The 26161-nt window shown below is 41.5% G+C and overlaps 2 protein-coding genes across 3 annotated transcripts in view; one reads left to right on the forward strand and one right to left on the reverse strand.

Moving 5' to 3' along the window:
• On the reverse strand, window positions 1-25386 carry SOX9 (SRY-box transcription factor 9). Of its 2 annotated transcripts, XM_026701717.2 has the most exons (4): window positions 25137-25386; window positions 6028-6431; window positions 4197-4450; window positions 1-3083 (listed from the first exon to the last, which is right to left on the reverse strand). In XM_026701717.2, the coding sequence occupies exons 1-4, from the start codon at window positions 25233-25235 to the stop codon at window positions 2275-2277; spliced, it is 1566 nt and encodes a 521-aa protein (XP_026557502.1). In that variant the 5' UTR covers window positions 25236-25386; the 3' UTR covers window positions 1-2274. The 2 variants fall into 2 exon arrangements, with proteins under 2 accessions (XP_026557502.1, XP_026557503.1); XM_026701718.2 differs by lacking the exon at window positions 25137-25386 and having other exon boundaries at window positions 6028-7116.
• The window catches only part of LOC113436991 (uncharacterized), a 266907-nt gene continuing 252678 nt past the window's right edge, over window positions 11933-26161 (forward strand). The window contains exon 1 of the transcript XR_015741862.1: window positions 11933-12062. The gene's annotated coding sequence lies outside the window, so the exon portion shown is untranslated. The remainder of the gene's footprint in view (window positions 12063-26161) is intronic.

The raw sequence follows: 26161 nt of genomic DNA on the forward strand, positions 1-26161 counted from the left end.
TTTCATACAATGTATATTTATTGCAAACAATAATATACAAAAAGGTAAGTTTTACAGAGACCCAAAGGGTTTGCAAACAAAATGACTGAAAAAAGTGTTCTTTTATCTAAAACTAATCTTTTTGAAAGGACATTAAATTACAGAAATACTTTCAACAGATCTGCTTTTTTTAATATAGAAGTAGAAAAGATACCATATGATAAGAGTGCTTTAAGCTTTTCTTCTACTGAATTCCCTACAAAATAATTAGCAAATATAACATTTTAAAATAAAAAGAAGTTGGCTAACTTTTTCCAAAAGCAATATTTTAACTGTTTGGCGACAAGTTCACCAGTGTTGCTTTCTCTAATTTTCCTCCCAAATGAAGTGAAAAGCTGGTTAGGCACATTGAGAAGCATCCATTGTCTGGAGGTTCCAGCAGCATCCATTTCTATGGCACCTTCAAGAGACAGATAAAGCCCTAATGGAAATGTGCCACTCCCTGCTTTGTTGGTTTACATTCACTGTTGCTTTGCTTCACTTGGGCAGAATAATAGGCCTACCCAGAGAAAAGAGGTGGAACCTTAAGGCGATACAGTGGATTGGACCACTTTGGATAGCAATTTGGGGAATTGGTTGAAAATGAAACCCCTGCAAGTCAGACTTCCGCATGCAAAGGAAGGTTTGCTAATTGGCTTTAACCTGGGAGATTTTTCACGAACGAAAGAGTGATTCAAGCCCACTCTTACCTTCTGTACTCTCCATACTGTTCCATTAATTTAGTCCGGATCCAAATCATAAGTCCAAAAGTATTCAGTCAAAAATAACTCAGTGATACATTACTTAGCCATGGTTTGTTTGTACAATGAGAAAAACAACAAAAAAGCTTTCCAGTTTATTCTTACCAAAGCATAGAAAAGATAGAAAGACAAACAGAAGCAGGTATTTGTACAAACCTAAGACACATTCCGAAGGAATAATAAAATACAAAAACAAAGACTGAGAGATAAATAAAGGGTTATTGATTTAGACCATAATTTAACAATTAGGCACCATATACCCTCTGAGTAAGATGCTGGTATTTCTGTTTACATTACAAAGATTTCTAATGTGGAAGGGGGAAATTGAAAAAAAAACCCTCTTGATTAAAAACATCTTTTTCACAAAATAAATATATATAATTTTAAAAGAAGAAAAACCACCTACTACTGTCATCCATGAACCTTGCTAAAGCTGGTGTCCCTGTGTCATTCCCATCTTCTTTTGTAAGCTGTCTTCATGGAATAAAGCATTTTAGCTTTTCATGCAATTTACAAGGAAGACTCTTGGTTTTTTGAGTGACCGCAATTTGTCTTACAAATGTTGGTCTGGTGTTGGAAGCTGAAGAAAAAGGATCAAGGCAGAGAATGCTGGTTCTGGTTTTATAACCTGGTGCTTGTAGTTGCAAATAAAATATTAATTAAAAATCTTCATGTAAAACTGAGCTCTCTTCTTGGGAGTTCCATATTTTCCCTTGGTAGGACGGAAGATAATTGTGCAAGTCTTTTGGAAGATTTCACAGGATTTTTCTTTAAGGCGTCTGATAGTGTTATTTTAAGGCTCAAGGTATCCTTGCTTTTTTGTTAATCTTTTTTTCTCCCCGTATTTTATTTCCATGCTAGAAAAATAAAAGTCTATTTCCAAATTCCCACAATCATGTTAATGGGCACTTCTTTCCTTTCCTCAAAATTTCCTTTTCCTTGATTTTTAATGCACACATTTTAGTCTCTAAAAGTGACTGTTAACTATAGAAAAATACCTCGGACAGCAGGGGAAAAAGCTAAGGCATATTCTTTTGCTAAGTGTGGTTCAACTGTACCCCCCACCCCCCAAAAAGGAAAAATCAGTTTTTAAAAGTTTCTCTAAAAACAAGTACGTATAAATTCCATCATATCGGTAACAAATCATACACAATACATACTAGAAAATATTTAAAATAGAGAGTATTCCTCACAGAGGAATACTTTTGAGTGTATATTTTTTCATTTTTTTGTTCTTAGTTATTGTTAAAAAAATAATTAACAAGTTCATACCTATGCAAGCTAAGCTGGCTGTTCGAAAAAAAAATAAAAAACTGCCTTCAAATCAAAGGAAGTCCACCATGGAATGTTCCTTGACTGAGAATAATCTGGTCAGTTTTGAAGGGGTGCTGTAGTGCACAATGCATTCTGGGATATTTTTTTTCCTCTCTTCCATTCACTTTTAGCTTAAAAATATATTTGTAAGTCTGGGGAATTGACACCATCCTTCAGAACTTTATGGTCTGGTGAGCTGTGTATAGACTGGCTGTTCCCAGTGCTGTGGGCTATGGGTTTGAGGAATGGAAGGTACCCCCGTAGTGTCTGCAATTGGGGTGTACATGGGCCTCTGGGTGGGGTTCATGTAAGTGAATGTAGAATAAAGGCTGGAACTCTGGCTGGCAGCATGGCTGTAGTAAGTATTGGAGCTCTGATGGTCTGTGTAGTCATACTGGGAGCGAGTGATGGTCGGGTAGGAGGAGCCATAGTGCTGGAGATTGAAGGAACTGTAGCTGATCTGCTGAGGTGAATGCTGCTGTTGGTCAGTGTAATGGCTGGGACTGAGCTGCTCGGTCTTAATGTGTGTCCTCTGCTGAGGCTGGCCTGGTTCACTACTCAGGGTAGTGAGTGTGTGCTGCGGCGGCGGTGGTGGTTGTGGCTGAGCTTGGGAAGGTGGCTGCTGAGAAGGTGGTGGCTGCTGCTGCTGCTTGGACATCCAGACGTGCCCAGTGCCTGCTGGGGTAGCTGTGGTGCTACTGATCCCGTAGCTGCCTGTGTAGGTGACCTGGCCAGGCTGGCCATGGGTGACCGGAACTCCTGGGTGGCCATTGGGTGGGAGATACTGGTCAAACTCATTAACATCAAAAGTCTCAATGTTAGAGATGACATCACTGCTGAGTTCCCCAATGTCCACATCTCGGAAGTCAATATGAGGTGGCTGTCTTGCTCCTTCTTGCAGGGGGCGACCTTCACGCTTCAGGTCCTGCTTGCCAGGCTGGACATCTGTTTTAGGAGTGGTAGGAGGAGTAGGTGGCCCTTGAGATTGCCCTGTAAGGAATACAAAGTAGATAGTAGTTGTTACCAAAGGGGGCAGGTTCTCTTTGATGCCTTTGAAGTCACAGGGCAAGCAAGCCACACCTGGGTCTCTTTCCCTTCTGATAACAGGCACAGCCAGAGGGCCATAAAGCTCCCACCAGTGGCCACTTTTAATGAGCAGAAGGTGTTGCGTGGCAGTGATAACTTAGCTAAAGATTAACTCTGGCTGGATGCCAAGGAGGCGATGGAGAACTTGCCAATAAGAATGAAGTACCAGTGCAGATTGTTGCATGTAGTTGAAAACTGGCTGCTTTATACCATAACAGATGTTTATAGTTTACAAGGGGTGGTAATACACTGAGATGAAAACTAAGACTTAGTACTACTGGTGGAATAGCTTAGCAAAGCAATGAAGGTGACATTTATTTATTTATTTGTCAATTGCTTACAAGATAATCGGTATAAGTAAAAATATTGTTATGAATACATGGATACATATAAGATGTATGTATGTATGTATGTATGTATGTATGTATAAAACAATAGGACAGGGATGGTAGGCACGTTGGTGCGCTTATGCATGCCCCCTACAGACCTCTTAGGAAAGGGGTGACAGTCTAAGGTTAAAGTTTTTGGGGTTTGGGGAAAAAAACAGAGTCAGGTAGAGTATTCCAGACACTGTCCACTCTGTTGCTGAAGTCGTATTTCCTGCAATCAAGTTTGGTGCGATTAACCTTGAGTTTGTATCTATTGTTTGCTCTTGTGTTGTTATGGTTGAAGCTGAAGTATTCATTGACAGGTAGGACATTACAGTGTATGATTTTATATACTATACTTAGATCGGACTGAAGGTGATTGAACCATTGAAGGATCACCTATGACTATCTAATTCCCCATTGAAGGATCACCTATGACCATCTAATTCCCATGGATATGATGGGAAATTTTATTTGAAGACCTGCCTTGTAGGTACACAAAAGCTATTGCTTTTTGCCAATAGCTATCTAGCTCTTTTAGGTTAGCAGTCTGCTAACTGGACTGCCTTACTGATGCTCCTTTAGAAGTCCTGTCTACATGGGATGTTCTTCCTCATCTTCCACATGGAAGGGAAGATGGCACACTCACCAGAATGCTCTCCAGGTGAATGTACTTCACTCATGCTGGATGAAGACTGGGGCGAATCTGCCTGCAGGGCCTTGAAGATAGCATTCGGAGAGATGTGGGTCTGCTCCGATCCTTCCTCTTGCTCAGCCTGTCCGTTCTTTACTGACTTTCTCCTTCGTGGCTGGTACTTATAGTCTGGATGGTCTTTTTTATGTTGCACTCTCAAGCGTTCAGCCTCCTCCACGAATGGGCGCTTCTCACTCTCATTCAATAACCTGAGCAATTAAACAAAGCCATGATTAAGTTCTACACAGAGTTTAAGCTTCTTGATTTTACTACTCAGAGCAACCTTTGATTTGCTATAAATGTACTCTACATTCTGCCGCTGCACCATTAAGCATCGCTGCTGGTAGCTGTCAGAGGCCCCAAACTTGGGTAGAATGAACTTCTGATAATACAGAGGACAAAACATAAAGTGTATAAAATCCACCATGAAATGACAGGCACCAGGAAAGGCAGATTTCAGCATTCTGCTATTCCTGCATTCCTCTCTGGGTAGAAACGCACTGCAAACTTCCCCAGAGACTCTTGCAAGAAAGAAAGAAAAAAAGAAAGGGGGTGGGTGGGTGGGAGACTCAAACCACTCCTTTCATTTTTTTTTCCTCAGCAATTCTTTCAATTACTCTGGGACCTTATTCTCTTCCTTCCAAGAAAGAGGACCCAAGATAGCAACCAGTCCCTTTTTCTCATCCCACTCAAGCACTATGGACACATGCACATAAGCAGCTTCAGCCACGGCTCAGATACCAGGAGCCGTGGTATCTAGGCGTTTGGGGAATTAACTCACCCCAAACGTTTCTGCATCCACAAAAGTGGCTCCCTTAGCCTTTTTTTTTTCCCCCTTTTTGCAAGTCATTAAGCTCATGCCTCAGCCAGGTGACTCACTTTCTCTTCTCTTCTGCCTCCCCACCCCAAGTGCCTCTTGCTAGTCATCCTTCTGAGCCAACTTCTTATTGGTTGGCACTTGCCAATTTGTGCCAATCATCATTACACCCAAGATGTGCTACTCCTGTTTTTCTCCAGAGCAGGGCTCAAGTTATTAACTTTGTCGGGTATTTCCCCACCCCCCACCCCCAGCAGGTAGGCCAAATATCTAAACAGAGAAGCCTTGCTGGGCACATACAACATGCTTTCCAGAGTATTTCTTCCTATATTTTAAGGAATATTTTTATATGTTTTCAGGGGTATAAAAAGGCAAGCTTTCACGAAGCCCCGATCTTCTTGTCTTTCTAATGAGGATTCCACAACGTTCGCCTGTAAAGCATTCCCATCTTTTCCCTCAGTGGTTTTTATTCTAACTAGTGGTTTCTTTTGCTCCCCGCCCCCTCCGTTCTTAAACTGAAACTAGACTGGAGGAGGAGGGTGGATGGACAAAGATCCGCTTTTCGGAAGCGACTCCCCCGACCCCCCACTTGCAAAGGCCAACTTTGGTCTCCCATCTGTGCACCCAGGCCTTCCTGCCCAGTTCCAGTCTCCCGCCATCGGACCAGAAGGTCGGCCTCCAGCGCTCAAGCCCCGCACGATTTGGGCTGCTGTTCCTGCGAGGTGGATCCCAAGCCGTGCGCCCCTCCCCCGCCCCAAAGGGGTGCCGAGCGAGCCGTCCGACCACCCAAGCCAGCCGCCCTAGCGCTCTTCTTCCCCTCCCGCCCCCCAATTCTCCCTCGCTATCCCCGCCCCTCCGGCACTCGGCCGGCCGAGCCTGCCAGCCTTCGCGCCCTTTCCCGGGAGCAGCCCCGAGCCGCTTCCTCGTCGCCCCAGCGCGGCTTTCCTTCCCTCCCCTCGCCCCCTTTACCTCCAGAGCTTCCCCAGCGTCTTGCTCAGCTCGGCGTTGTGCAGGTGCGGATACTGGTCGGCCAGCTTCCTCCGCGCCGCTTGAGCCCACACCATAAAGGCGTTCATGGGGCGCTTGACGTGGGGCTTGTTCTTACTGGATCCGTTCACCCGGACGGGCATGGGCACCAGGGTCCAGTCGTAGCCCTTGAGGACCTGGCTGACGGCTTCTCGGATGCACACCGGGAACTTGTCCTCGTCGCTCTCCTTCTTCAGGTCCTGGTCGCTCTTGGGGAAGGTGTTCTCTTGGGGTCTCGTGTTCTCGGTGTCCGAGCCGGAGCCCGAAGGGCAGGGAGACCCCGCGGAATCCTCCGACATGGTCGGGCTGGGAGCGCCGGAGAGACACTTTTCCTGCTCTTCGGTCATCTTCACGAAAGGGTCGAGGAGATTCATGCGAGAAAAGGGCGAAGCCAAAAGAAGAGCGGGCGGGCGGGCGGGCGGAAAGAATAAAACACAATAAAAATCGAGGCAGAGGGGAGAAAGGGGGTGGGGGAGGAGAACGAGGAAGGAAGGAAGAGAGGGAGGGAGGGAGGGAGGGAGCGAGCGGGCTAAGCAATCGGCAAGAGCGGCTTCTCTTTTAAGACAGCCGGGCAAGAAGAGAGGAAAAGCCCGCGCGCGCCCCACAGGCGAAGCGTCTCGCTCTCCTCGCTCGCGCCCCCCACCCCACCCCCCAGAAAATAAAAATAAAAAATAATACAAATGAAAAAGCCGCGGCTCGGCGTTGCTGGAAAACTCGACTGACGCGAAGTCGCCGCTCGAGGGAAAACCCGCTCTCTCTTAAGAAACGCGCATGTGGACTGGCTCCCGCTCCGTCCGCGGACGCTTGGAAGCGGAGTCGGTGAGAGCGAAAGTTGAACGAGGTGTGGAGAGAGAGAGAGAAAGAAAAATTCCCCCACCCCTATCGAAAGAAGGGAGACGAATTCCTCGGCTGGAGGGGCGGGGGTGGGTGGGTGGGAAGGAGGAGGAGGTGGTGGTGGTAGTGATAGTGGGGCGCGCGAAAAGTCGGAAGGCTCCCCGAATCGTCTGGCGAGTCTCAACCCCGGCTCTCCCTAACGCTCACTTGCGACTCTCTTTAATAAATACCTCGCCTCTGCTCTATTTCGCCGTAGAAACGCCAATGGCAGCCCAGGCTGGGAAGGGCTGGCACGGCGTTGATTGGTTAAAAAAGTTTTTTCCTCCCTCTGGAGAGGGAGGGGGCGCCGAGGCGAAGGGAGGTGGTGGTGGTGTGGGGGATAAGAGGTGGAAGAGAGAGAGAGAGAGAGAGAGAGAAAGTTGGTCGCCCGCTGCAGTTGGCTCTTTGTACTTCCCAACTGTTGCGGTAGTTGTGATACCCACCCACCCCCAGTAAATTTCTCCTTGCTTCCCCCCCCCCCGCCTCTCCACCCGCTTTTCTATCGATCGAAGCAGATCTTCGGGGTTGCTTGCAGGGGGAAAGGAAGGGCTTGACATCTCGCCGGCAGAAGTAGCGCTTCTGCGAAAACGGCGCAGGAAAACCAGCCTCCCGTTTGCTCGGAGAAAGAACTTGGTTCTTTCTGTCTCTCCCCCCCTCCTCCTCTTCCTCCTCCTCCTCTTCCTCCCCCCAAAGCCAGTGTTTTTGTGACTCATTCTCCTATGGGAGGGTTTTGTTTTGATTTTGCTCATCCTAATGCTTCGCTCGTGCTGAAAAGTTTCAAGGAGAAGACGGGCACAACGCGCTAAGCTGCCCGTTCGCGGGACAGGAGGGACTGTGGTGGAGAGGCGGGGGAGGGGGGGGGGCTGAAGAGGAAGAAAAACGACCTCGATACTTCTTAAGTAAGGCGGCGTTTTTCTAGCCATTTAGAATTTCCTTTCGAAACACGCGGTTAGTACTTAAAGCCTCCTATCACTCTTTGTGCAAGTGAGGCTAATGGCCTCTTTTTCTGTATTTTTTATTTTTTCAAAGTGTTTAAATGACAGCTCAACCCTCCCCTAAACGATGTTATCAAAAAGATTCCCTTATAGAAGCATATATGATTAGAGTTGCCTTTCAGATTGTGTTGACTAAGCATTTGTAAAGTAAATAAATAAATAAATAAATAGCAGGTATATCTAGGTTAGACTTCCGATTTAACTTGGGAATTAACCTTCCTTTGGATCCAGCAGGACTGAGTTAAACCGCGCAGAGCTCGGACTGCCTACTTTTAGGAAATGGGAACAGACTATGTTTGCAGAGGGGAATATATATCATAATCAGAGACGCAGATTTTTCTCCTTTAAGCTAAGCCCTTTCCATTAAAGATTAGAGTTTTCTTATTGAACATATTGAAAAACTTCAGACCAAAGTATATCTCTCTCGTACTGACCTCCTTCCCTCAGAGAGGCGAACAATTTTACTAAATTAGTTTTAAAGGCCACGACAGTCGTCGCTGATTTCAGAGTGCCTGACTTTGTGAGCTTTTAAAATTAAGGGCTAATCCCCGGAATATTTTTTCTTCTAAAGTTAATTGAGACAGAGGAGGAAAAGTATGTCACTGACCAGACGATTAAGTTGTCAGTGCAGCGCCCGGGAAAGTGAGGCGGAAGAGTAAAACCAAGCAATCTGGCCTCCCAGTCAAGATGGCCCAAAAAGAAACCGGGCGCACTTGGTTGCGAATTGGCCTCTTGGTATAAAATCGCCCTTTCATCGAGGCTGGAAAGACAACCCGGGCATCCTCTGCAAACACAAGATTTCTTAGGGAGCCCGTCGACGATGGGCGCTTCTCGCATTGTCAATTCTTTAAATCATTAGCTGTCATGTTGCTTTGCCTGGGAGGACAGGCGCCTTCCCTTTGGCTTGGCTTGACTTGCGCTTTTTCCACTCTCCTTTCAGCTTCGGTTTTTTTTTTTTACTTGGAATTTAACAGTTATTTCTATATAAACAAATCACCTTTGCGGCAGATAAAGTGTAACTCCCACTTCCATCCAGAGGGGGCGCCATAGGCTCAGAAAATAACCGCCTTGGTGCTTTAAGTTAGAGATGTTTCTTGAAGGTTGTTAAAACGCGCGCACACTCGCACGCTCGTATGCATGCAGAACACGCCCCCTCCCCACCACGCACACTAAAACACGGATTAAGTCTCGGGCGACTTCATCAGTCAGCCTCTAATGTCATTTGCCCGGTTTGTGAATCAAGGATGAAATTAATGAAATCTCATTAAAGTCAATGCAAGTGATAAACTTATCAAAGGGCTTTAGAATAACGGGGCAATTCTTGCTTTCAAAGAGGTTTATAAAGGTGGCGGTGGCGCTGATGCAGAGAGCAGAACTTCCCCCTCGCTCTGACTACTACTCCGCGCCCACCACCCAGAATTTTTTCAGATGTGCAACAGCGACTTCTTTTGCGCTGTCATCCATTTACCACGCATCCGCCTTGCCTTTAAGGCTGCAACGTAGGTATGTGCAACATTGATGCACAATCCCGCATCAGTAGGAAGCATAGGAGACACGAGGGGTCCCCGGTGGAGATGGCCATGGTTACCTCGGAGTAAATCTCAGTGAAAAAAACTGGGGAAATGATTCTGAGGAAACGCAGCCCAATACTAAGGTGGAAAATGTTTGGCTGACCTCAGTGGGTCTCACTTGCCAAATTAGATGGCGAGGCACCAAATAGATATGCGTCTCTCCCCTCCGAATTATTTTGAAGGAAAGCCATTTTTAAAATCCAATCCCTCCTGGTTGCCAAAAGATGCTTATTCACATTCTCCCCACTTCAATGCGCAGCCGTTTCCCGTAATCCCGAGAAAAGAGGGGCGATGGAAGTCAGCTGCCTTGCTGTCCCGAGTGAAAACGGGTAAAGCAACTGTCTGCCGCAATTTGCACATCTTAACTTCCTCAAGCTTGAACCAACCCCCGAACGTTTTAGCGGGACGTTTCTTAAGAGAGATGCTCCGTTTCGAGACACGGCAGGCTAAACTGAGATTGCTCTGGTTTATCTAATTCCTTTGACAGAGTGCAGAGGTTGGTTTTTTAGGTGCATTTAAAAAAACCGTTTCACACGATTGTATGATTAAAGTATCAAAATTCCCATTGTAATGTGATCACCATTAACATCATTACAGGGAAACATGAAAGCGTGCCCTGTTTTGAGGTTTGATTTCGTCCTGTCCGTTTTTTTTTTAATCTGCGCTCCGCTGTTCGCTCAATGTCCATACTGGGGCGAGTTTCCGTAAACTCTGAGTTAAAATAGAAAGAAAGAAAGAATCCCAGTAGAAAGGGGCTGCTCCTTGCAAAGGCGATCTGCATTGACTCCGAGGCCTTTCTGGTGAATCCGCGCTCAGCTCCAACTCCCAGCTGTCTGCGTCGGAACTCGGTTTGTCCTCTTCCCTCCACCCCGTAGCTTTTGTGTTGCTAGACCGTTCCTAAAGGCGACTTGTATTTAGGAGAATCAGTGGTTTGTTTGTTTGTTTTAATCTCACAACGGACTGAATGATCCTAATATCCGATTGGATATTCTAGATGGAAAAAAAATGTTTTAAAAGGTTTGAGGAACAGAATATAAATCGTGAGATCTGTTTCTTTAATATCACGCCAATATAGTCGTGTTTCCCGCCCCCAATATATTTAACAATAATTAACGGGTGGGGGAGTTAACCCATCAATGAGGGGGTAGCAGAGGAAAGGGAGAAGCTTTCACGAGGAAAAAAAAAACACCCATGAAATGAATCTATCGCTTTGTACATTTTTTTTGCAACATTTAACAGTACATTTCACTCCCTAGTTCAGAGGGAAACAAACGATCAATCTGGCACCATATTTGCCAGCAGTTAATTGTTGCATTCGGTTTAAATCTTAGTCCTAAATGCCATCAACAACTAAGAGAAGCTAACTCTCTTCTTTTGTTATGAGTTTGTGGCACAAACACTTCTTTAACGCAGAAAATGGTTGTGAGGCTGGAAGTAAGTAAGTTCAGGGCTTCTTCGGCGTGGCAAAAAGCTTCATTTTTGTCAAACTAAAAACATTTATTTCTTCTTTCCCCCATCCTCCGGAAAAGAAAGGAGGAAAAAAACACCAGTCTTTGTCGGAAATTAAGAGATGGGAAAACTAAGTAGTTTTGCGCGTTTATACCGAATAGGCAGGAATAAACAAAAACAAATTGTTTCGTTGAATGACGTTATGAGGAGCAAGCAACTAAGGCTTCGTTCTAAAATATCAATTGCCCCAAAGCAATATTATCCTGATCACATCTCCATCCCTGCCTATGGATTTCTACCCACCCATAAACTTCATTTTAATAAGATTGAGCAATAATAATAATAATAATAATAATAATAATAATAATAATAATAATAATAATAATAATAATAGGTATTGGAATCATACCCTATACCAATTCGAGAGAGAGAGGTCGTGTCGACCGTGTCATTATCAATGCTTTATATTTGGATTTCCCGATGGGTGCGGAGATTGATCGTAACGGCTGTTCTCTTTTGAGCCTCCCTCTTTTATCCCTATGTTTTTGGAGCCAGTTTGGAAATAAAAGGAAAGTATCAAGAGTTTTCTGACAAGTTGCGTTTTCAAAAACGCGGCGCGGGGGAGGGAGGGAGGGAGGGAGGGGGGGCGGCTTTATCCTCGCCCGCATTGCTACCCTAAAGTTTTCGGAGCGCTTCTCTGCCCCGCTACAGGGGGTCGGGGGGGTCAGGGGTCGGGATGAATGGTTAGGGTGGAGACCAGGCGAACCAAGGTCCAAGCGGGTTTGCTGTCGCTAGAGGCAAACCCGACACCCTCATGAGGGTCCTTGCAAAGCGCTATAAGTTGGCATCCCCGGGCTAGGTTACCAACTCCTTTCTGGAGTTACTTGCAGGGTTTGCAAATCAAGCGTCCTCCTCTCCCCCCCTCCTCCCCCGTCGCCACCTTCCCTCCCCCGCGCTTCCCAAAAACTTTTTTTGGTAACACGTCCCGTTCTTTCCCTTGGGCGCGCTGAGCCTTCGGGGCCCCCCGAGCTGCTGCTGTTTGCAAAGCGTGATGTCACCCTCAAACCTGCGGTGACGAAGCGGCGAGAAGGTTTGAAGCAAAAAAAAAAAAAAAAAAAAGAGCCAGACAGCCGGCCGGCCGGCGCTGGGGAAGGGGTGGTGGAGGAGGAGGTGGGTGGGTGGGTGAGGGAACACAACCGTGGAGAGAGACGCGAGGAAAGTTTTTGGTGGGGCGATGCCGGTGGGGAGCTGGGGTCTCTCTGAGCCGCCGCGGAAGGAAACTCGATTTTTCTAATGACTGTAGTAGCCACTGCTCTCGAGACATCAAAGGCATCTATTTTAGAGACGCACTCTGGAAGCCGTTGCGAAACACAAGCAGGCACACAATTGGGGAGAGGTTCCTGGATTTTGCTTTATGCACATTTCGCCTAACCAATGAATTTTACCACCAACCCCACTACCCAAAACACCCCAGGTTGGGATAAAATACCACCCCCCCTTTCATTCCCTCCGGTGTTTGTTTCCGAACCATGCAAATCCACTTTTAAATAAAACGTACGATAGGAATAATTGTTTCTGTTTTGTTATCGGAAAAGTTCACTTTTAATCAGTTCAATTGCTTTTATCAAAGGCCTTTTACCCATGTCAGTTCCTTTTATAATGTTTTATTTATTCCACCCGCCTACCCCAGGGAAGATCCCTGGAAATACTATACGTTGGATGAAAATCCAAAGGCTCTGATTTACTTGTGCACAGAGGAAAGTTTTTAAATGTATCCAGGAAGGGGATAGTATTTCTATTAGATACTTTTAATTGTTCCAATTTCAGAAGGCTGCAAGGAGGAATATATTGTACAGCCTAATCTATCTCGTTCCCCTGTTTCTTAATAAAAAGAAGGGCAAATATTTATTCTAGGCTCTCTGAAAAAGGGACAAAAGCTAATGTTCTTAAAACTGAGGAATCACTTTTATGCCTTTCGCAGTTGACACCCCTACAAACAGAATCGACTGGCTTTGGTAGGCAATGTCAAGAAGCTCAGCCTTACATCTTCTCAGCCATCGGAGAGATAGACAGTGAGTGAGCAAGTGCTCTTTGTGCTTTACTATAGTGAAGAAAACTTGGTTGGCTGGTTTTGCTAGACTTGTAGAAACGACCTATCATGGAATGGTTTCTTTTTATGAGATCCTGCTCATCCTTTCTTGGGCTGAGCTCCAGGTAAAGTTCCTTCCTTAAGTTCAGCTCTAGCTAATCAAAAAGGTAAAGATACCCTCAAGTCAAGTTTTACCTCTGGTGACTTGCTGCACAAAGTTATAGGTTAATTGTGGGAGAAATCAAAGGGTGATCAAAGAGACACCTGAAATCAACTGGAAGATGGGCAGTAGTAGGCTGCTGCCAAGAGTTTTTGACTACCCATAGTTTAACATTTAATAGTTATTAGGAAGTCATTTAATTGTAGGAATTATTTTAAAATTGATATTAAAAAAACATTACAATGCCTTATGTTCACTGTCATCTCCTACTCTTGGTATTTCCCTTTCTCCCACTTTTTAAAATGATTGTCTTTGACCAGGCCTGGCTTTAATAGCCATTTAGTGTTCAAATCCTGAATCAAGGGCAATAATTTCTTTGACTGCCATCTGTATAATAAGCCCATTGGTAGAGTAGGGTGAGCCATTGACTCATCTGCCCTCCGTTGTTGTTGTTGTTGTTGTTGTTGTTGTTGTTGTTGTTGTTGTTGTTGTTGTTCCATTTAACTTTACTTGGAGCTTAACTTGGAGTTTCTACCTGGTTTTGATTAATGGCCTAGTGATGAGGAGCTAATAGGAAATGTCTCAAATCCCTAAATTTGCACTCCGTTATCCACTTCTGCTTTAAACTTTCAAGTTCCACTATGCAGAGTGTCTGTTCCACATCTGAACATCCGAACTGGACTGTGCTGTTTCTCTGTTTTATATAACATATGTGGGTATGTGCATAATTTTGTGTATTTATTTTTTCATGTTTATGGAGCGTACATTGGAGGTGGTGACCCTTTGAGAGCTGTATGCAATGAAAGTCCATTTTAATGTACGCTGATTAGTATACATTCAAAGGGACATTAGTCTAAATCTAACCCTAAGTCATTCAATGTGGCTTTTTGTCCTGCAAGGCCCTGTAAGTCATAATATCCATTACCACAAGTTTGCCAATATAGCAAAAGAGATTTTTGTTTTGTTTATTTTGCATTTTGGTGCAGAAAGGAGTAGTGATTTATCATTACCTGATTCATACATGTGCATATACATGTACATGTACATACATATATATATATATATACACGTATGTACGTATACATATACACATGTGTGCCTGTCTATGCAATAAATACTATGTTTAGGTACACACAGAAGCTGCCCAAGGAGGCAGATTCTGAACATAAGAAAATTAGCGAAGTGGAATAATTTAGGATTATGGAGAGAAAGATTTTATAGAAGTAAATTATTCTACAAGAAATTCTAGTATGCATCAATTAACCCCTATAAAAAATAACTTCTGGAAATTATTTCTTTGATACATTTTCTTAGCCATTTTGGCAATTTAAGATATGATTTAGTTAAAAGAAAGATTAAGGAAGACTTTTGCCTTACAATAATTTCACTGGGATGATGAATCGCAAGCTAAACATTTTCCTACTGCTACACTGAAAGATACTTAATTTGCATTGTAGTATAATTACAATTTCCAACAATTTCTAACCCCATTAAAATTGTGCTTCCAAAAGCCTGATCCTCTCACTACCTTTGTCTGTATTTATTTTTAAGAGATATAAATAAGGTTGCAGTTGCACTTCTATGGGTGTAAAATGATATACAAATAAAACAGCAAGTGTTATGTCTCTTGATTTTATATGTTTAGAGAAAAGAGTCACAATCCTTGATTCATTCATTATAAACACTACTTTGTATTTCCATCTCCCAGTTTGCTAACCTCCAAAATTCCCAGCCATATTGAGAAGTTTGCTTTCTATGCATAATATCAATTCCCCAAATTATTCTATTCTTTGTTTAGTTATATTCAATTATATTAAATAAACATATTTTTAAAAACCTTCTCTTTTAAAATTAAGGATCAAATTTAATAAGAGGACATCGTTGCATATGTATTATATAAATTTCACATGGCCACCAATTTGATTTGCACTTCTGCAAAAATAGATTTTGAAATATTGAAAATTTTTTACAACATAGTTATAATTCAAAAGAAACAACTTCACCATTTAATAGTAAATGGAGTAATGCATTCTATTTAAATAGGTTTTTTTTTTGAAAATTTATGAAATAATTCTGTATTTTCTTATCTGGGAGAAATTTCCCTTGACTTCTTAGGAATTTACTTGTGAGTAGGTACACTTAAGTTTTTTTTCTGTGAGGAGGGATCTCAGCATGAAACAGACATAGTCAGTAGAATGGTAAATAAAGAGCTAGTGAGGGATTTTTAATCAACTGTTTGTAAGCAAATCAGAACTCTCGTAAGACTGATGTGTAAACTCAGAGTTATAACATCACACCGATTCTATCACAAAACTTTCCTATTGAAGATTTTTGAATAGTTCTATTGCCTTTTTGTCAGAGTATATAGGAGCTGTACGTTATCTGAATGGTTTAAAGGATATCTAGAACAGCAAAATTATCAGACATCGAGATAAACCAATGTGCTTTCTCCAGAGTTTCTTGTTTTTACATGTGGTGGCAATATACATTGTGAAACTGAATAACTAACTTATGAAGGTTTAGTAAAATGTATCTATCAGTTTATCCTATTTTCTGCTTCTTTCCTGCTTATAAATAATCTATTTGTCAGATATTTGAAATTTGTAAAGATGTTTAATACAGATAATTTATTCCACACTATGACCTAACATAAAACAATGAATTGTTTCTTTAATAGAAGATATATATATAGTACTAAAACTGAACTGAAAGGAAATCACTCATTTTTATGAGCACCTTTGCTGGATTTGGAACTATGTTTTTTGAATCAAAGGCTTATATTGTACCTATCAGTACCGTGAGTTTACTATTGATTGTTTTTAGCTACAGTAGTTTCAGCCAGTGGCCTTGAGAACTTCTTGATGAGCAGAGCAAACTGGGAATATTGTGATGGAATTTAATGAAGGAAAGAACAAATCAAAAGCCTGGATATTAAGGCAAAAACAGCAGGAACTTGCTAGTTGCTAGGTATGATTGTTTTCTTCCCAGAAGAATATCCTAAATCACCAGGGTCAACCTCGATTTCATTGAGGGTCACATCAGGGTTGTTTGACATTAGGCGGGGTGATGGGGGGCCTGGCCAGGGTGTGCACAGCTAATTTGACATCATGCATATAGGGGGCACCAGTGGTAGCATGTTTAGCACAGGGGTGTCAAACTCAAGGCCTGGGGGATGGATCTGGCCCATGGGATGCTTAGATCTGGTCCAGGGGGCCACCCTCAAGGACTGGCCCACAGTGCCTCTTCCAGCGAAGATGGGCTCCCGAGCTCCATTTTTGACTGTGATGGCCTCCTGCAAACAGAGCTCCATTTTCACTGGCAGAGGCACCACAGGCCAATCCTTCACTGTTTCCAGGACAGCCCTGCAGGCCAGATCTAAGCACCCCGCAGGCCGGATCCAGGCCTTGAGTTTGACACCCCTGTCCTAAACCAAATGTACCTGTTGCAACACAGGCTTGATTCCTTACTGGAGGAGAAGATGAAAGGACCAGAGACCAGTCTTTCTTCTTTAGGTCTCAGTTAGAAAGATGGAAGAGCCCACAGTTATTGCATAGAGAGATTCCATGAAAGCCCAGGAAAAAATAAGCCTTCTGAGAAGAACAGGGCACATAAAGTTATATAGAAACTGAGAAAATAGGAGAACAGTATCAACAGGTAAAAAGGTGTCAGCAAGAATAATAGGATCCTTGGAAGAGGCCTGAAAGTGTAATAGAAGGGATTCCTGGGAAGCTCATAAGGAAAGGGGAAAAATATTTTGGCAAGAGCCATGCAAACCTGACTTGGAGGGATTTAAACTAAACCTGAAAAAAAAAAAGTGCTGGGTCATAGAATATGATCGCATGTGATAAGGAATTATGAAACAGGAAATGGTATCAGAAATCCTCAAAACATGATAGTGAAAATAATAATATTGATATAGTCTCCAGTGTTTGTAAACAAATGGCCAGAGAACAAATGGGGTGGGGCTGAAGTACTGAAAGTCCTAATATGAAAAAACAAACAAAGCCAAATGTGATATTTATCATACAGTAATGGTAATTATCACATAAGATGATGGGATGAGGGTCAGAATTAGAAAGTAGAACTTGAAGGATACAACCTATTCAAAAGAAATAGATCCAGGAAAAAGGGAGGAGGTGAGAAACACACACACATACACAAACACCTGGTGCCTTTTGCATGTGTGTGTGTATTTAGGTAAGATTAAAATGGGTATGAAACAAAAGATATATTAATGTGAGAACTACAGACACTTATCCAGGCAGAACATGAGGATAATAAATGCTTTTTAAAACCAACTGCCAAATTCTTAAAAGGGCAGGCTATAGCAATAATGGGAGACTTCCAACTTAAAATCTGAGGGAAACTAACTCAGCCAAGCATGGAAGGCACAAAAAAATCTGATCTCTCTTGCTAACCAGTTCATTTTGCAGAAATGGAGGAAGAAATAAAAAGTCAGTAATTCTGGATTTCATCCTGACAGAGAAGTACTTGTCGATAGACAAAAGGTGTTAGACATCTTGGGGAAAAGCAACAACTTCATGGAGGACTTCAAGACAATACGGTCAGAAGAAACTGATGAAGTTACCTAGTTGGGTAATAATACATTTGCAAACAAACCACCAAGTTCAGAGAGCTTACTAACCAGATGAACACAAATGGAAATTAGGAAGGCTAAAATTTTAAATGAGGTTAATCTGGAGAGAAAAGCAATTTAAGAAGAGAAGTTTAGGTAGGGCGTATTAATAAAATAAGTTTGAAGGAACATTTTTTCATAGAGAGATTATAAGATGTTTTACAATTGGTCTATCACTCTAGATATAATAACTATTTTTTTTAAAAAAAACTTTGGAAATTCAAGGAGTTTGGATACTTTTTTTTATATGTAGTAGTTACATTATAAAGCCTAATAATATTGGGAAACTACCATTCCTGGGAACTAATATGTATTTCTGAAGAACAAGTATGGTATATGAGATGAACTTTCCCTTTCCTTTCTTTTTTTAAATTAAATGACAAGGTAACTAGAACAGTCAACCAGGGTATTGATCTAGATGTACAACTGGTCCTCGATTTACAACTTCAATTGATCCCAAAATTTCTGTTATTAAGCAAGGCAGGTGTTAAGTGAGAGGTGCCCCATTTTAAAACCTGTTTTACAATGGCTGTTAAGCGAATCACTGCAGCTGTTAAGTGAATCATGTGGTTGTTAAGCGAACCTGGTTTCTTCCATTGACTCTGCTTGTTGCAAGTTGGCTAGGATGGTTGCAAATAATGATCACATAACTGGGGACAGTGCAACCAACATAAATACATGCTACATGCCAACTCTTGAATTTTGATCATGTGACCATGGGGATGCTCTGATGGTCGTAAGTGTGAAAAACCAGTCATAGGTCACTTTTTTCAGCGCTGTTGTAATTTCAAACAGTCACTAAATGAATGGTTGTAAGTCAAGGACTACCTGTAGTGTATCAATCTCATGAGATCCTTGTGGGACAAGAAGGAGAAATATAGCTAAACACTACTAGGACAGATCCAAAGGATGCTTGTAAATAGTTCTGTATCATTTTGGAATGAAATATTTCGTGAAATCCTCAAGGCCTCCATCCTTGACTCACTGCTATTCAACTTCTTTATACATGAATTGGAGGATGAAATGGAAGGCATGTTTATCAAATCTGCTTAAGCCATTAATCTAGGATTAGTTAATGATTTAAAGAACAGCATCATAATTAAAAACAACCTTGGCTGTCTTATGGTAGTCTTAACAGGCCAAAAACAGTGTCCAACAGGATGTTTTTCATTTGTGACAAGCCTTTTGGTAGGAAACATCAAAAATGTAATTAAGGAGTGGGAAAGTTTGGTTTTTGGCAATGCAAATGAAAATCTAGGAGTACCAGTGTACCGCCAGCAGAGCATGAGCAAACCCTGTGATGCAACAGCACTCCTGGCCTGCATTAACCAAATCATTGCATTTGGTTCACCAGAGGCAATCATTCCATTATTCACTGCTGCTGGCTAGATCATATTTGTAGTGCTATGTCAATGGATATGGAGAAGCTGGAGTGAATTCAAAGGAGAGCTACAAGGATAATAGAAGATCTGGAAGTCATTACCTTTGAAGAATTGTGAAAGGTGTTTGGCTTGTATAAAAATAAAAGACTTAGTGGGATGGGGGGGGCGGGGTTGATAGTGATTTACAAATATGTAATTGTCCCAGGAAACAGATTCTGGCAACATAATGAAATGTGTGTTGTGTTTTGCATCTTACATGCCCGTGTGTACCATCATGGCTTATATACAAAAGGATCTTGCATTAGGATAGGATGCACATTTGATCATTTTCTCTGTAGAGGCCCATGTGAAACACTGTGATGGGCAAGAAGTGGTATTCTCTACTGAAAGCAGGGTATGGACCAGTAGCCAAATTAAAAGAAGGTTGTTTAAGGTTGAAGGACTTTTCTAAGTTGTTAAATAGTGGAGCCGTCAACTTCCCACTGCTGAGGGTTTTATAATGATGACTGGGTGGCCACTTCTCAGAGGCACTTTAATGGATTTCTGCACTGAACAAGAGTACTGGATTCTGACTTTAAATATGCCTCCCAACTAATAAATTCCATAATTCATTCCAATCCGCTTTGCTACAATTTATTTTCTTTAGAATGAAAAGTTGTCTTCAAGCTGACATAAGGATTCAGTTAAAATTCTTCAATGAAACTTTAGATTGCCAAACAGTAGTGTCTCAATGAATTTAAAAAAATAATAATCAAGTACTGTATATAGTTGTGCAAAATTCTGACAATCCCCCACTCTACACATACACTTTAATTTTACCCTCTTTAAAACATACTTAAAGTGTTTGCTTAAATATTTCCTCATCTTTGTTAATCTCATTACTTTTCACAATTCCTGCTCTGGGCATTTTGGCCAGTGTTCTAAGGTGTAAACAATGAAGCCAAGCAAACTTCTTGACCATGCTTTCTGCCCTGAATGAGCAGTGATTCTTAAGCACTTTATGGAAAGGGAGAAGTACAATATTTTTCTTAATATTCATCATATTGGAACTTTTCTTTCTATTTAAAAAATACATGCATAGAATCACTTGCCTAAGTCAACCAAGCTTCCTTCCTTCCTTCCTTCCTTCCTTCCTTCCTTCCTTCCTTCCTTCCTCCCTCCCTCCCTCCCTCCCTCTCTCTCTCCCTCTTTTCTGTCACCATGGACTTTTTGGAAACAAAATGTAAAATATAGGTTTGTGAGCAGAAGCAGGCAGGTGCTTTGAACTATAGCCTTCATTATCTTTCCACTGAAAATATTGGCTTAGTCTAACAGCAGTTGAACACCAAAGCATCTGGAAAATATTGGCTTTTCTAATCCATTTTACTTTCCATTCAGGCATATTAAAATTATTCCGATAAGAATGTGCAAATTCATCACATTCAAAATGGCCTGGCAACGAAGACAGCAGATTCCCTTTATTAAACAAAGATGATGGTGTAACATTCAGGGGGGGGATAATCAAACTCACGTTGAACATTTTTATTTTTCTTTCACTTAGATTCAGTGATAATCAATGGATTATCAAAGCATTCAGTTGAAACTGGATTATATTTCCTATTGCCATTTGTGTTGGGAACGATCTGATAAAGCTCTGCTTGGTTTTATGTGTGTTGGAGGTCCAGTGAGCATGTTCACATGTGCGCACAGAGTCTATCTGGGCAGAAACTTCCTTAGCCACCAGCAAGGATCTTTAGATACAAAATTATCCAAGTAACTTATGTTTTGGGGGAATCCTCAGCATTGGGCTTTAGAGCAAACAGGATAATTTCCTTTTCCTAAAGCCCTATTGATTCCAGTGCATTTTTTCTTAGTTTTCACAATAAGAAAAAAATTCTAAGGGATTTTGTGTGTTTGATTCAAAAGGGAGAATTTATTTATATGCAATCAATAAGAATACCTCTGCATGTTCATGAGTGGATCGTTTCATTGCAGTTGCTGAGTTGAAAGGTACTAAATTAGACTGTTTGATCCCTTTCCATTCCAAAGAGCTTAATCAGGTCTAAATCTTGCTGGGGAGTGGGGTGGGGAAGGTTGTTACAAGGAGCTTGTTGATTTCAACATGAAGTTCATAAAAGTTTTATTGGTTTGAACGGGGAGATCCCTGACTTTCACAACATTTAATCACTTTCCCCATATGGCTGATTATAACGTACGCTATTAATGTCTCACATAGTAAGGGCATATTGGAAAAGCTGAAGCTACAATTTATTTCCCCCGATTTTTCCTTTTTTTTTTACTAGTTCATTCATGGTATAATTTTTATTTAGCATTACTTTGTTTATTTTCAGGATTCTATTGAGGTCTATCATTTGTCTGCAATATTTTCAATATTCATGCATGAATAGGTAAGGAGAAATTTTATATACATCTACTGGAATTCAGGGTACTTAAATTGCAGATAAGTGATTTAAGTCTTAAGTACACTGATTCGTCTCTGTACAAGAAATTATTACAATCTCTCAACACAAGCAATTACGAGGAGTTTCAAAATTAAATTATGTTAGCAATGTTGTAAACCATATTTTACAATATACTATTATTATTATTGCTCCCAGTGTTGATTTTTCTTATATTTTGCAAGCAGCGGTTAAATTATGACATGTACGTCAAAGCTAACATCCTGTGAAAATTATATATGATGTTTCATAGCAGAGATAAATAAATGACAGTAAGTTAAAGCTAGCCATATTCTGTTTAGAATCCAGGCTCGTGTTAAATTACTGCCAGGGAACTGTTCAAATTACATAGCCAAGCGATGGCTTGCGAGAAATCCATCAGAACTGGAAGAGAGAATAGAACAGCCATTCTCTCTACCTGTTTGTGTAGTTTCTTGCTAATGCAGGACAAGCCAGACTGTTTATTTGCAGAAGTAAAGTTGTGGAAATATACTTGCAGAGTGTAATATGGACAGCACGTGTTCTTATGAGCTACCTGAAGTCTGTGTCCTAATCGTTTGCAGATGTCTCTGGGTCATTGATTTCCTATGGGCCAAAGAGCATCCCCCCCATTCCCTCCCCTTCTAGTTCTTCAAATTAGAAAGAAAGAAAGAAAGAAGGAAAGAAAGAAAGAGAAACACAGAGAGAGAGAGAGAAACAAAGAAAAAGAAAGAAAGAAAAAGTATTCATTTCTCAAACTTATAAAATAGTTTGTTTGAATTGTTTCCAAATATGCCCCAAATATTGAATCATTTGGATAATCTAACTGCCAGGTACACACTCATTTGGAATAATGATTTATTTTAAAAATAGAAAAATCAGTTCAGAGATTGCTTGAAGTTTGCTCAAGGTGGAGAGTTTGTTTATACATGGAGAATTTGTTTTAAAAACTCAGATTTGCTTTACTCCATAATAATATGTACAGTGTCAAGTATATAGCTATGTACGAGTATAAGCAGAGATACAAACTTATATGCCACTGCTATTTATATACCACTGGTTTGTATGCAATAACTCCCTATATTGGGACATTTTTTTCTTAGTTATTCATTAATTCTAGATGATAGTACCCATATAGTCCATGTTAAAAATGCTTTCCTTTCTCTGGATGACTGATGAAGTTAATCAAAATCTCCAGGGAAAAGTCAGGCAGTAGCATAATAAATATAACATGCAGTAGCATAATAAAATTAGGACATGCCTAATCAAAAAAGAAATATCTTTTTTTTAAAAAGATTAAAAGAAATATCTGAAGATACTGATAGAGACTACTATTGTAGTTCAGCATGGTAAAATAATAAGCTAGCTTGTAGCTTGATAAACTGCTTGGAATCGAGCCTTTTAATTTGCAGATTAGTTTGTTTGGAGTCTTCCTCCTAAATTGCAAATGGCATACGGGATTATTGCCCTCATCCCCATTTTATTGTTGGAACGAAGTGGTAGAGTAGGCTAGGGTTAAAAAGAAAAAGAAAAGACTGGCTGAGATTCCTTACTTGGCACCTGGGGTTCGAGTGAGGATGTCAACAGAGACTTTCTGGCCCTTTCCTCATGTCCTAGCAACCACCCCGCTCTTGGCTGAAAGGTACACAAAACTCTCTGGTGATGTTTAGAAACATGTTGATGTTGCATAAGACTAGTTTTAATACTGAGCTTATCTCTCTGTTGCAGAATATAAAATGAGATTGGAAAGAGTTGTATTAGAGAATATTTTGTGAAAAACTGAGTCTCAGTTGTGCACTGTACACCTGTGTGGTGAGATGGCAAGGATTCTAATTCTGTCTCTCCTGGGATAGATCATGTGCCTCAGAGCAGTAGATGTTGGTGAGCATATATGATAAACCCAGTGTTAAGTTTGGGAAAAGAGAGGCTGAACCAGAGCATGAGTGCAACAATACTTTATTATAACAATAAAGGGCTGACCGTGCTTGCCAAGCCGGGAACTGGCTCGCAGCGATCAGCGACGGGTTGGACCCCGCAGCCTGCTTTTATAGCTGGCTGCTGGGAAGAACCAACCAATGGGTAAAGGGGAGAACGCCCCCGCAGAGTGAATGGACCTGAGTGAGAACTCCTAGAGTCCTCAGGACATAACACCCAAGGTCCTTGTGTTTGCATGCATAGCTATGCCCATAAGTGAGAAATAAAAATATGAGTGTTTAATAGTGGAGGGTAAGTCCTGGCAGTGCCACGGGCAGATAGCCTGGTGTACTCTAAAAGTTTGAGTTGTGACTGTCACAAGCCCTTGACCATATTTTCTGCTACTGTTGGAAAGTTCAAAACATCTGAAGCACCCTAGTATTCCTTCTCTTGACCTAGACTGATCTCAAGACACACACTCTCTCAGTATTTTAGAAGAAGGTGTAGAGAGAGTAGTGATCTGAATCTAGAATTAATAATGGCCTTCTAATTCACAATTTATCCTACTCTAACTTTGAGCTACAGTTCTATTTTTTTTCCAATTTCATAACATTTACAGTTGTAGCTGCACATATCTCTGATATATATGAGTGCGCACACGCATACACATTCACCAATGTATATTTGTTCTGCTGTGTCCTTCATGCCATCTGATCTTTTAAGAGGAGGAGAATATTATTCAAACAAAAGGAGCAAATATCTCTGAATAATGGCAGGGAAAAAAAGCAGCAAATATATCATTGCAGCTTCGATCAAAGGAGGTCTTGTTGCTATCCAACTTTTGCAAAAACATGCACATTTATTCCTACAGCTTGGGAGGTATCCCAAAGCCTAGGATAATCAAACATGGGTTTACCTAAGAAGTTTGCACAATCAAGTTCAGATAAATAATACTTTGGCACGATCATGGTTCCTGCCTGGTTTTATTGTGTCAGGTGTCACAGATACCTTTCCTAGACATGACTCTGAAGTGGAATATTCTTGTATCAGAAATATCTGTTATGAAAATTGCAAGTCCCTTAAAATATGATAATTATAAATGCAAATGTAGCATATGATGCTATATAATGCCAAAGAATATAACAATTTAAAAGAGGGGCCATAGATTCAGAAAGAAAAAAATGTAAAACCTTATCAAGGGTTGAAAACAATTCACATATACATTATTCCAGTAAGCTGAATACCAAAATGGTACAGGGACAAACAGATTGTTATTCCTGCACTGCAGAATAGCTGCAAATGACCAAAATCATCCATATAATTTGTAGATCGGAAAGCTGAATTGGAATTTCAAGGATTGCACCTTTCATATTGAGCTCCAACACACAACAGTTCAAGATCCCCACAATTTTTTCCAACAAGATGTTTAACATACTATCCTAGAGGAACATATTAAGGGGGGAAATGTCCTACCACTCTCAAGACTTTTTTTTTAAGATGAAAGATCTCTCTGAATGAAAGAACGAAAAAGGGATAGAAATAGAACGCGGGATGGGGGAAACCTACCTTGACAAGGAGGACTATCACCTTTGCTCTTGTAATTAGGAAGCTGGGCTGCCTATATGCTTGTTTGACAAGAAGGGTCTGATGGAGGAGTTCCTGCATGCTGTGTTTTAAAACATGCTTCGAAACTACTTGGGATTATTCCCTCACAAAGCTGTCCCCAGGTAGTTAACATTCACCAAAATATTGATGACAGTCACCTTTCCTGCCAGTGCTTATCTGAGACGAGTTGAGAAGCAGCTTGGCAGAGCCTGAAAGGATCTATTGTTATTGCCTTTATTTTTTAGAAGAGAAGGGTGGGAGGGGGGAGAGAAGGAGGGAGGGGGCTGTTTGAGTACAGATTGGAAACAAAGGAAGAATTTGGCTCCTTTCTTGCTATGACAGGTTCATGATGACATTCCTTGAGAACAGCTTTATTATTTGGCCCTCAGAAATTGCCTGGCAGTGTCAAACGTTGCTTTGGCTGGACCTGAAGGAAAACAGGGTCTTTGATGATGCCTTCGGTGACTGGTGGTTTTGAGGAGCAAGCGGCCCCTAATTACAAAACGGGGATTGGCAGGAGCAAAGGTGGAGTGGTTTAGGGGTAGGTGGGGTGTAAATGGCGGGAAGCAGATTGAATGACCTTGGGGGTGGGGCTGGTGTTAGAGATGGGGTTCAGGCTAAGCATCAGTGCAACAGAGTCCTGTAAGTTCAATGGAAGAACAGCTTAAGAATGGGGACAGCAGCTTAGCACCTCTCCCTTTATGTGCCATTGATGGTCCTCATTATGGAAATTTATTCCACAGCGGAGGGGGGCATGTCCACATAGTTTTCATGGCAACAGAATAAAAACTAGGATCTCCTGATGGTGTCCCATTCTGGGAGAGATTTGCTATGACTTTGATTAGGTTTTTTTTTAAAAAAAATTAGTCAAAGTCAACCGGAGGCTGCCACCTGCTGTGGCATTTTGGCATTAGGTTCTATGGAGGAATATATATAAAATGTAGTTCCAAAGCAAATTTGTAGAGATGTTTGGGACAGAGGATTAC

The sequence above is a fragment of the Pseudonaja textilis genome, chromosome 2 (genome assembly GCF_049901715.1).
Source record: "Pseudonaja textilis isolate UNSWEBS1 chromosome 2, rPseTex1.2, whole genome shotgun sequence".
Classification (NCBI taxonomy): Eukaryota; Metazoa; Chordata; class Lepidosauria; order Squamata; family Elapidae; genus Pseudonaja; species Pseudonaja textilis.